At 39.9% G+C, this 12,906-nt stretch overlaps 1 protein-coding gene across 5 annotated transcripts in view; it reads left to right on the plus strand.

Annotated features, from left to right (window-relative positions):
• LOC137373800 (F-box only protein 34-like) overlaps positions 1–6,895 on the plus strand; it is a 49,609-nt gene extending 42,714 nt beyond the window's left edge. For all 5 annotated transcript variants that reach the window (XM_068039187.1, XM_068039183.1, XM_068039186.1 and 2 more), the window contains one exon: positions 1,499–6,895. In XM_068039187.1, the coding sequence (XP_067895288.1) occupies positions 1,509–3,731 (2,223 nt within the window). In that variant the 5' untranslated portion in view covers positions 1,499–1,508 and the 3' untranslated portion in view covers positions 3,732–6,895. The remainder of the gene's footprint in view (positions 1–1,498) is intronic.
• Positions 6,896–12,906: the final 6,011 nt, after the last annotated feature.

Consider the following 12,906-nt stretch of genomic DNA (forward strand, 5'->3'; position numbering starts at 1 on the left):
TCTCCCCCCTCGCCCGCCCTCTCTCTCTCTCTCCCCCCTCGCCCGCCCTCTCTCTCTCTCCCCCCTCGCCCGCCCTCTCTCTCTCCCCCCCCTCGCCCGCCCTCTCTCTCTCCCCCCCCCCTCGCCCGCCCTCTCTCTCTCCCCCCCCCCCCTCGCCCGCCCTCTTATCAGGCAGGTCCAGATAGTGAGTTGGACCTTCCTTTCAGCATCAATCTCTTCTAAGAATGAAAACACTCTTAATCTTACAAGTTCTGATTCTTTCTACTGACTGTCTGGAGTGGTGACTCTATATGCTTGTTGGAACTTAGCATATTGTTACCCCTGTGCCAGTCAGCACTGTTGTGCAATCGCAAGTTAATGTCTAGCTGCTTATGTTTGAACTAGCATCCAGCAACCACTTAGACAGTTACAGCTGTAGAAATGTTTTAACAGCTAGAAAATGTAAAACTTGGATAATTTTTCAAGCAATGTACTTATCTTAAACTCGCCACTGAACTCCCTTAAGAACCAAAACTCCTCTGCTGAGTCTCCTGAGCTCACTGTACACCTATCAAGGTGCCTTATGTCTCCTGAGAGCTGGTCCACCTGGGGATGAGGAGTGCTATTTTCACTCCTTCCAGGGTCATGTGAGGGGTTGTGGGGAGGCATTGAAACTCAGTGAAAGGAATGTTTAAGAAGGGAATATGAATGCGTCCACATTGCAAATATTGTGATGTACTCTCCTACTATTTCACCCGTTATCATGATAGAGTGGCTGTCCTGTTGGGGGACAGTGGTCTCCAGAGTTAAGGGGAGATGTAGCCACTGTTTACTCAGTCAGACCCTCATGGGTTCAGTAAGCTCTGAAGGGTTGAGGTGAGTCTACTGCAGAAATACCACGTCTGCATTCTCCAGAGATAGGATTTTCTTTCTGACGATGCAGGCTGTTGAAATTTGGGAGGTAAGTTTGATCTTAATCAATAAGGGGGTTGGCCTTATATTATGTATTATGAACATAAGGTTGTAGTTATGCTTGGTGCTGTTGCTGGCTAAGGATGCTATCCACTGATGAAAGTATGTGAAGAGCTCCGAGGTAGAACCATAGAAGAATACAGCACAGAAGGAGGCTCCTTGGGCAGTGTTCCCTGTAAGCTGTGTGACTGCACAGCAACCGAAAGTTCTCATGCGGGCTGTGCACATGTCTGTCCCTTTAAACTACCGTACACATGCAGCTGTGCAAGAAAAGTTGAAGGGGCTGCTCACTCAAATAAATCACTCATGCCCTCTAAAATAAAATTAGAGGGAATGTTGCCCATGGGCTCTGGTCTCCCAAACGTTTTCACAAATTAGTATTGTATAGTAAACTGCAATACATGCCATGACATCAAGACTAACTTAAAATTTTTTTGGTAGGTACTAATCACAGTATATTGCACAATATCCCTTATTTAATATTTCTATAAATAAAAATCAGAAAACTTTCAGCTGTACTGTGACCATTTCCCTCCTTTATTTGCAGGTTGGCCACTATGCACCTTAAGCCATATCCAAAGCTTCAAAAGAAAGATGCATCTCTTGAATCAAACCAAGAGGCACATGGAGGGCTTTGCTCAAGCCAGCATGCAACTGTAAGAGTTGATAGATGCCAATCTACCTACAACAAACAGTCATGCTGTAAATCTGTTACAGTTAGTACAGTGGCATCTCACATCAGCTTGTGGTGTCCAAGACCTTTTGGTTTCATTTCTCAAAATAAAATGTGCAATATGAGGAATCCAGCTGATATTCTTACCTGTAAGGGAAGAAAGAAACACATGTCTGAAAAAATTCTGCCTCCTTCAATTCATCAGGAAGAAGGGGAGGCAGCACTGGATATCTGGGCAGTCATAAAACCTGGTAACACAAAAGAGAAAATCGCCTTCTTTGCAGCACATCAGTGCAATAACAGGACTGGTTCCATGAAAATAAAAAGTAGCTGGGATACTGAGGTCACAACTGCAAAACGCAGAAGGAAATCTGCTGATCTAGAGAAAGTAAAAATTCAACCAATGAGAATAAAAGATAGTGTGAAGGATGTTGACAGAAGATGTTTACATGCTGACCCTCCAACAACCAGTAGCAGTGAGGAGAATTCATCTGTAAATAGTGATAAACAAAATGGTGATGGATTGTGTCATAGCTCCCTTTCTGTAGCAGAAATGGTGGCTTTTCTAGAACAAAGGGCAAATTCTCTGCTCTCAGATGGTAGCAAAACATTTACAAATGCCAATGCTATCTTACCAGCTATTGCACATTCAAAGGGAGGGTCCCCATCATCAGAAGCCATTTCTGCCACAGGACCAGAGTTTGGTTTAAGTCACAAAAAGACCATTGAAAATAATAAACTACCGGGTGAATATGTTCGAGTTATAGAAGTTATAGCTAAGCTTGAATCAGAGTGCTTGAAGAATCAGAATGACAGAAATGGGGAGAGTTTGTCCAGGAATAATAGCTTTCGGAGAGGGGTGGGGAGAGTTTTGCTGACTAGTCCGCACCAATCAGAACAAAGCACCAGGAGTACAGAGTTCATTACAACATCCACTGGGGTACCCAAAATACCTGATAATATTGGGGAAAACAAAGAACAATACAGCCACGTCAGTACAAGCTGTACTAAACCATGCACTGAATCACCGGAGGATGCTACAAATGTTCCATCTCTAGCTAATAACATTTCAGGTGTTGTATTGGATCTCTTTAACAAAGACTCTTCATTAACCTGCAAAGAAGCAACATTGCCAAACAATACCAGAGAAGTTTTCAGCAGTGATGTTGGGGTGCCAGTGGAGTCCTGTAATAGCCCATCCCAGTGTTGGGAAACGGACAATAAGTTTGTATCAAACTTTACTTTACCAGGGAATGGTATGGGTGAGTATGCAAATAACTTTATTGTTGATGAGGAGCTGGTGTCTTGTATGGTGAATGGGAATCTGTTTAGTAGGATGAATGGAGCAGCAAAATGTACATCAGTAACTAGATCTAATCAGGAAGAGACTAATCCTTGTGAGGAACCACTTCCTGGAGAATTATTTTTCACACTTGAACAGTCCCATATGGAAAACTTGGATTCAAATGAAAATACTACTGAGGAACTCCAGGATGTTGCACAATGCAAGGATGCTTTTCTGACTGCTAAAAGCAGAACATTTGACAGAAATTGCTTAGAAGCAAATCAGGGCAATTCTCTTCTATCTTTTGGAACCACATGCCCTTCATTAACTGAGCCCTTTCCTTTAAGAAGACAAGTATCTCACGAATTCCTAGAAACACGCTTCAAAATCCAACAGCTTCTTGAGCCTCGGCAGTACATGGCCTTTTTACCACACCACATTATGGTGAAGATTTTCATGTTCCTCCCGACCAAAACCCTGGCAGCTCTGAAATGCACGTGCCATTATTTCAAGTTCATTATAGAAAACTATGACATTAGAGCAACAGATTCACGCTGGGTCTGTGACCCACGATACAAAGATGATCCATGCAAGCAGTGCAAAAAGCATTACTCAAAAGGGGATGTGTCACCATGTCGGTGGCACTCAAAACCCTATTATAAAGTTTTACCCTATGGGCGCTCATACTGGATGTGCTGTTGGCAGACGGAAAAAGATTCACCAGGTTGTAAAATTGGGCTTCATGATAATAACTGGGTGCAGTCTTGTAATCACATCCAACAAATATGTGAAAAAGTAAAGAAGAATGGAGAAGGAATGTGACTTTTCAAAAAGATTTGGTGGATTTGGTTTTGCCAGACTGGAGACTTAAAATTCCTGTTGGATCATCTGCTTTCTGTAGAAATTGGAATATTTTGTCAGTCCTGCACTGTTTACATTGTACAGTATGATCATATTGGCTTATATGAATCTGCATGTACAGAACTGCAGCAGCTGTTAGCTGTTTGAGAAGTGCAGTATTTGCTCTATCATGTGATTGATCAATGATAGTATTGTACTGTTAATGTAGCTGGCACAGCAACAAACCACTACAATTCAGCTATGTCAGTGTTGCTGTTAGTCTGTTTTAAATATTGATCTTTCTTTTGAATACTTTGTATATTCTATCTAAAATTACATTTAAGTGAAAATGCAAAATATTGGCGTGGGAATGAACTCAGAACACATCTTAACAATTGGTCATCTGAGACATTGTTAGAATTATGATAGTCAAGTATTGCTATACAATGTTGGGGCAAGTACATGACAAAGATAGTTATATTGGCATTGCAAAATTACAGGTTATGCAAAACATAAAATTGTTTGAACTGTAACATTGTTGGGATCTTTAATTTCTGCTACCAGTGCTTTGGATTGATGAGTTGCAATGGTTTTTTTGGGAGCCTTTTTTCTGGACTTAAAAGGAAATTAAATGGAAGTGTATTTTCTTTGCTCCATGTTTTCATAAATCTCATTGATAGTTATAAAATGTAACGTCGTCGTGGTGTTCACCAAGTGCTTTCAACAGGTAAAGATACTTTGCACAGTGCAAAATATGATTTTTATTCCTATTTGGTATGTACATCTTTTGGTTTCTGAAAGCACTTCTGTACATATTTTGTTATTTAGTCAACAAATGAACACATCCCTTTTAAACTCAGTTTAGGTCAGAAGTGTTGGTGCTGTAAGTGGGAAGTTATTTAAACCCTTGTATAAAGCAGTCATTTTAGTGAGGTAAGTGTTTTAATAAGATTAACCAGTTTTTGTGTTGAAGTAAGATATAAGTCAACTTTATATCAAAAATAAAATTCATTATGCCATGGCAAGCATAGTGTTTTGACCCAACTGATTTAAATTTATCATATTTAAAATCCTGTTTAACAATGAGCAATAAAAATAAAAAATCTATTCAAAACAATGCTTTCTACAAAACAAAAGCCGTAACTCGCAAAATTGCATCTTGGTATTATAGTATGGAGAAAAAAATCAGCCTCCTCCCTAAAGATATTAAGAACAGGCCATGTTTAAATCCAAACAACATATTAAATTGCCATGGTTTAATAATGACTATTTCAGCTACAGCACTGGAGTAAGATTCCAACACCACTGTGGTTTTATGTTTTGAATTCCAGTCGAAAGCTCTATTCCAGCTTGACTTTAAAATGATTCATTTTTAATTTTCTTCCTTCCTCTTGTCTCCATCTCAAAAAATGAAACTAAACCAAAAAAAAGCATCCTGTCATCTCCTTGATGGCATGGTCTGAATCTGAGGTGGACATTTTTTATGTGTGGGTGAGTGTGTGTTTGTGTGTACATTTTTATTTTAAAAAATCTGACTTCTGAGGTTTCCTTTCAAAGGGAACAACAAACAAAATCCATCTCAATTCATGCCCGGAGTGAGTAGTTTATTTTCTCAACTCTGGAGATAAATATTTTATTTTTAAGAATATTGTACTTTTTCTCTTTAACTGCATTATTGAAAATGTCTGACACCATGAAATAGTTGGTGAACTTTATGGCTAAGACAGGAAATGCTGGAAACATTCAGCAGATCAGGCAGCATCTGTGGAGGGAGGGAGGAAGGTATGGTTCTGAGAAAAGGTCATCGACTTGAAAAACCCTTGTATTCCTTTCTCTGTGGATGCTGCCTGGCCTGCTGAACGTTTCCAGCCCTTTTTCAGATTTCCAGCATCAGCAGTATTTTGCTTTCTGTTTAAAGCCAAGACATTGTGCCTAGTTACCCTATAACAAGAATGCTGCCTCTTTTTAAAAGTCACTATGTCTATAACACTCCCAAAACTAGATTGTAAGAGTGCTGTTGATGTATTAACTTTGCTAAATAAATCTTAAAAGCACTTTTAAGACTGCCTTTGCAAGCTTGGGATACATGATTTGATTACATATTTATACATGTGTTCCCGATTGTAGTCAGAGCTCGGATTTTATTTTTGCATTGGTACTGTCCTGTAAATGTGCATTACTTTGAATTTCATAAATTATAGTAAAATATTCCATTAAATGCAATAAATCTGACACACAAGCATTTGTCTTTTTTCAATCACCAGAGCACTTAACATTTTTCAGATGATGCCTAAAAATGTTCACCTGTTTGTTTGCTACTGACCCCTTAATTCTGCATAACCTGTAATGCTGCATATGGCTTTGCTTCAGAATGTATTTTGCCCCAACCAAACTTTTTTGCTGCTTGCTCCAAAACACTTTCACTTTGAGTGTTCAATGTTGCAAGTATCTCTATTTACATTTCAGCTGTTAAGATACACAATTGTACAGCTGCTGTTTTTGTGTGTCATGTACATTAACTTACAATTTTCTATAAACTTAAAATAAGTTGCAAAATGAATAAAATGGGACATTAATTAAAAAAATTACTGGTTGTAAATGTTTGGTATCTAATGTAGAAATTCATTATATCCCCATTTCTGGATTAGAACTTTTAAAGTAGCCTTTCTTGACTGTAAACATTAATCAATATTATGTTGGAAGCTGTATCAGACTCCAAATATTTCATTTGTTAATAAAGCCAAATTTTGGGTTGATTACAACTTAATCAACTTCTCACCTTGGAAGTGACTTGATCGTGGTTATTGGCTATAGTTTTTGCAATTGCACCAGTACAGAAGCCTCATTGTTCTGAATTTTGTTCCAAAATTAGCCCTAGGGGCATAATTATGAGCAATCTGTCACATGTTCTTTCATCATTCTATCTGCTGTGTGTGTATCTGTTACATTAGTTGATTATATCTGTCCTATACCTACATTGTTCCCTTTTTAACATGAAAATATTTGCTGAATTGTTTGTGATGCACTTAATAACTGAATAGCTCTCATGTTGAGTTGGTACATAACTGCACTAATCAGTGTGGTATTGAGTTCATATGGACCAGGAAGATGTACTGTACTGTACAATTAAAAGTAATTGTATTAAATCTGGGATTCTACTGCATAATTATCCTTTTTGATCTGTATCATAATTCAAAGGATTGCCTGGAAAATTTTAAATGTGGAAAACTTAATGCATTCTTCAATTGTCTCTAATGTTGCACATGATGATTCAGAGAGCCAGTGCAGACACGATGGACTGAATCGCCTCCTCCTGTGCTGTAACGATTCTGAGAGTCAAAACCAATTGGAGTCTTACCCTCAGGCTTTTGGGGGAACAAAGGAAAATTATTGAAGTCTGTAATTAAGGATAGAGTGACTGAACACCTTAAGTTTTCACCTGATCTGGGAAAGCCAGCATGGATTTGTAAAAGGTAGGTAATGCCTGATGAACCTGTTTGAATTTTTTTTTTTGAAAAGGTGACTAAAGTAGTGAATAGGGAACGTCTTTAGATATTTATTTGGACTTCCTGAGGGCGTTCGATAAAATCCTTTATAAGAGGCTGTTAGCTAAAGTTGAAGCTCATGGAATTGAAGGCAAATTATCGACCTGGTTCGAAATTGGCTGAAGGGAGAGTAAGGATAGTGGTCAGGTCCTCTAATCGGCAGGATGTGACTAGTGGTGTCCCACAGGGATCTGTGTTGGGACCTTAACTATTCACCATGTTTATTAATGATACAGATGATAGGACAGAGAGCCACATATCCAAAATAAAAACAATAAGTGCTGGAAATAGTAGGTCTGGCAGCATCTGTGGAGAGAGAAGTAGAGTTAACGTTTCAGGTCAGTGACTTTTCATCAGAACTGACAGCCACATATCCAAGTTTGCTAATAAAACAAGAATAGTTGGATTATAAGATGTGTAGATAGAAGCAAAAAATTAGATCTTAATAGATTAAATGAATGGGATAAGTTGTAGTAAATGGATTTCAATATGTGTAACTGTGAGGTCATCCACTTTGGCCCTAAAAAGGATGAGTACTTTCTAAATGTTAGAAACTAATGGTTCAAAGAGACTTGGGGGTCCATGTATGTAGATCATTAAAATGCCATGAATAGGTATAGAAAATAATCAAAAAATGCTAATGGAATGTTAGCCTTTATATCTGGTGGACTAGAATACAAGGAGGTAGATGTTATGCCACAGCTATACAAAACCCTAGTTGGATCATACCTGGAATACTGTGAGCAGTTCTGGGTGCCACACCTTAGGAAGGATATATTGGTCTTGAAGGGAGTGCAGTGTAAATCTATTAGAATGATACCTGACTCCAAAGGTTAAATTAAGAGGTGAGATTATACAAACGAGTGGAATTTAGGAGGCTAGTGGATGATTTGATCGAAGTTTTCAAGATATTAAGGGAAACAAAAACTTTTTCCACTGGTTGGTGGATCTAGGACTGGGAAACATAGCCTAAAAATTAGAGTCAGGAGTGAAGTTAAACATTTCTACCACCCTTTACGTGGAACTCTTCCACAGACAGCAGCTGATGCTAGGTCAATTTTCAAATTTAAATCTGAGATTGATAGATTTTTGTTTCCAAAGATTATGGGACAAAGGCAGGTATATGGAGTTAGGTTGCAGATCAGCCATGATCTCTTTGAATGGTGTAACAGGCTTGAGGGGCTAAATGGCCTATTCCTGTTCCTATCATTTGATCAGGGCAGGGAGGAGACTGTCACTGGAGACCAGAAGTAGTAGGTGGGGGTCAGGGTTAGAGGCTAGGGGAGGTGACAGAGTTAGTAAAACATAGAGGCTAGACAAGACTTTAAGTGTGAGAATGGGGAATGAGCTATGCTGTTGGAGACATAGTTTTTAGCCATGGATTGTAATCCTTATATTCTCTTGAGCCAGAATAGGCCAAGGCATCAGCAGATTTATGGAGGGCCAATGGAGTGGGAGACTTAGGCCTCTGGTGCAGTGGTTCTCAAACTGGGGTCTGTCAAGGACTTTCCCGGGGTTTGCAAAATAATGTAGAAGTACTTACAGAGCAGGACTGGCTGCTGCTTAAGATGCTAAGCTTTTTAGTTAAAAGCCTGTGTGGAGTGATATGGCAAATGTGAACGGAGTCTGCAACTTCTTTGTCACTGAAGGAGGTGCACAAAGTGCTTCAAAGTAGTCTCACCATCTTTCAGCCCATCTCCCAGTGTTCTCCAGGGCCACTCTTTTACTAGACTGAGTAAATCAAATTCTATTTTTAATTACATGGGATTTTTACAGGTGTATTTAGGGACCACATTCTGCAATTCCATCTACCTTTCCCTGAAAAACAAGAAATGTTAGCTTTTATATGGAATGATTTGAGTGTCCTTGTAAAACATTACACCAAGGATGAACAGACTCTCCAGACATGCATATCTCATTGATCTATAAGTAAATACCTGTTTCAGTAACACATGAAAATTATTTAAAAATCTATATTATTGCAATTGAAACCAAGATTTAATATATTTTACAGGATGTTTAAATTTTGCATTATGATTTAATACTGTGCTAAATTAAAGTCCTCAGTCCTTCAAAAGAAATTGTTTTAATGCCAACAATCTCAAAAATGTACGCTCACATCTTTAGGAACTTGAGCATACTCTGGTAAGCAAAGTGGCTAAAACTTTATATTTAAATCAGATAAAAGAGAGTCTTTCACAACCTTAGGACCTCCCAAAGCACTTCAATCAGTTATTGAAGTGTAGCCGCCAATTTGCACACTGCAACTCCCACAAACAGCAATGAGATGTGACATTAATCTGTTTTGGTGTGTAGGTTGGTGCACTATATAAATTGCAGGATATGTACATCATCTTGGCTGTCCTCTCCTCCCAACACTTTTTAAAAGTTCCTTAGCTTCCACTATTGCTTTTATTTGACTTAGAGTTGGTTCCTGTAGTTTTCAGTGAATATTTGAAGAGGTAATTGCAGGTTTTATCCCTTTTAAGTATTTAGTTGTTACACATTTACCTATTTCACCTCTCTTTGATTTCCAATGTGCAAGTGCTGCTCCTTGCTAAAGCTCCAGGACATTCAGGTTCTATTTTTAAGGCACTTTTGCCAAATTAGTGGCTTCAAGCACAAAGTCCCTGTTAAGGCACAAGGAGTCTTGCGATTCCAAGGTAATCCAGTAGTTTTTATTACACCAGGTGATGGCTCCAAAATATAGCTTTGCCAGAAGTGTCAGCTCATAGCATAGGCGCTCCCCACTGCCACCCCCACCCCCTGCACAATAGAATATGATTTCTCTTTGACCTTGGTTTTGACAAAGAACCAACAGTTTCATGTGAGGATGTGATATAATTAAATAAATGGATCTCATATGCATTCTTTCACATCAGATGCTGCTTTCCCACAGATATTTGGGTAGTTTGAAAAATAGCACTGCATGTTGTTCAAACCTAGAACCATTCTATAGTTACTGAAACAGAAGCTTCCTTACAGTCTGCTGATCACTTAGTAGGGGTTAAAGATGCATTTACTGTACTCCCCAGCCTTGCTCTGAATGGTGACTCATTCGCAGTGGTTTCAAACTCCATCTCAACTCACCTTTCCCTTTGAATGAACATCCCCATACTTTCAGTCAATCCCACTTTCTTCTCTCTGCTCTGGGGAGTTGGCAGGGGGAACTTCCCTGTTGCTTACAAATACACTTCCAAAAACACATTTTCAAACTCTCACTTGCCTAGTATTTCCCCGTCCATTACAACAATAATTCTGCAGTTCTTGATTTGCTCAACCACTCCCTCACCTTCACATTTGATACCCTTGTCCACAGTAGAACCTTCATCCTCTCCCATCATGGCCATTCCCACAGTATACTTGCTCCCTCAAGTTAAAGGGGTGCAGACTTGAATGTTTCTGGCACACAACTGATTTAGCTGTCACAAGGTTTGGCTGGACCGTATCAAGCACTTATAGGCCCTCACTCTCATCTGCCCAAACCACCCTTTATTCCAAAATTATCGTTGAGTGCAAAAACAATCCCCAATTTCCTTTGCTATCAACTGTCTCCTTAAATCTTACTCGCCTGTCCCCTCCACCCGCACTTCCAACAACAAATACAGGGAGCTCATGGACACCTTTGTCACCAACATTGAAGCCACCTGTTCAGTTACCTCTGCTGCTTCCCCCTTTTCATTGCACATCCTCAGTCTCTCTCCACACCTTAATCTAGATCCCATGTTCCTAATTAATTTTTCTTGTAGCTCCTTCATTCCCTCTTCAAGTTCTCATTTTGGCCATGAGACTCTCCCTCTGCTCTCATGAAATTGCTGAACCCTACACTAGCTGACAATGAAGATGCTTCCCTCTTGGCAGGCGCTGTCGCCTCCCTTTCAAAGCAGCTGCCATTCTTTAAAAAAAAAACATGACGTAAACTCCATCTCCAACCTCCCTTTCTTAGTGAACATGTCACTTCTCAAATCCATGCCCATTTTTCGCACAACACCATGTTTGAATCTCCAATTAGGTTTCAGCCCTTCCGACAGCAATTAAGGGCCCTAATCAATTCAGAAATTACATTCATTGACTGTGGTACATTTTTCCTCCTTGACCTGGCTGCAGCCTTTGATAGGATTGATGAACTCAGTTGTATTCAAGAAGGTGGCTCAAAGGTAATTAGGACTGAGCAATAAATGATTATATATATATATATATAAATAAATAAAAAAAACCTCTTGACCCTCTTCATTACCCGTATTGGCTTGGCTGACATCCAGTCTTAGAAGAGGGCAATTTCCTCTAGTTAAATTGTGTGGTGTTCTGGGATTTTTATTACTGAATGGAATAGATGATGATGGGCAACATGTAGTAGATTGAAGGTAGTGAAGTTCAGCAGCAGCTAAGGGTGGGATGCTGGGCTTCAGTAGTATTGGGGGGTGTTTCTGGGGTATGGTGGTACTGCAGTTGGGGAAGCTGAGATGAAATGTGGTTTTAATTCACTGAATCATTCTGACAGCAATGGTAGGGTATGTGAAAGTTCAGGACCATTTAGGGGCTTTTTTCTTTCATGGGATGTGAAAGTCACTGGCAAGGCCAGCATTTGATGCTCATCCATAATTACCCTTGAGAAGGTGGCAGTGAGCTACTTTCTTGAACTGCTGCAGTCTATGTGGGATAGGTACACCCACAGTGCTGGAGGGTGGAAGTTTCAGGATTTTGATCCAGCAACAGTCAATATATTTCCAAGTCAGGATAGTGAGTGCCTTGGAAGCTAACTTGCACATGGTGATGTTTTTATGCTTCTGCTGCCCTTATCCTCCTAGGTGGTGGAGGCTTGATGAGTTGCTGCAGTGCATCTTTTAGATGGTACACACTGCTGCCACTGTGCACCGGTGCTGGGGTGAGTGAATGTTGAAAGTGGTGGATGGCATGCCAATCAAGTGGGCTGCTTTGTCCTGCATAACGTCGAGCTTCTTGAGTGTTATTGGAGCTGCATTCATCCAAGCAAGTTGAGAATATTCCATCACTCTCCTGACTTGTGCCTTGTAGATGGTGGACAGACATTGGGATCAGAATTCCCAGCCTCTGGGCTCCCATAGACTGCAGCAGTTGGAATGGTCTCCCACGGTAGAGTAATAGTGAGGCTTAGCACTGGAGGTGCATAGTCCATCGATACTGCAGACAAGAGTGTCTTGGGTTGTGGTAGCACTAGGATCACTGGTGGGGGCCTGTGGCTGGGATTCTGCAGTGTCCACATTGGTGGGGTGGTTTCCTGAGACTGGCAGAACTGGGTCCCTGGTCTGGCTTCACTAGGGTATTGATGCTGAGGTCTGCGAGAATGAGCAGACAGCCCTAATAAGCTTAATGGGTACTTCATCAAATACCTTTTGAAAGTCTAATTGGTCTATAGTTTCCTGGAACTTGTTCCATCTCCCTTTTTAAATACAGGAATCACATTAGTTGTCCACCTGTCCTCTGGCACTATTCTCTTTTTTATATATATATTAGCTTTCCTAATTACTTGCTGCACCTGCATACTGACCTTTTGCAATTCATGCACTAGGACATCCAGATCCCTCTGCATTTGAGATCTGCAATCTTTTACCATTTAGATAATATGCTTTTTT

Source organism: Heterodontus francisci, chromosome 9, assembly GCF_036365525.1.
Source record: "Heterodontus francisci isolate sHetFra1 chromosome 9, sHetFra1.hap1, whole genome shotgun sequence".
Lineage (NCBI taxonomy): Eukaryota > Metazoa > Chordata > Chondrichthyes > Heterodontiformes > Heterodontidae > Heterodontus > Heterodontus francisci.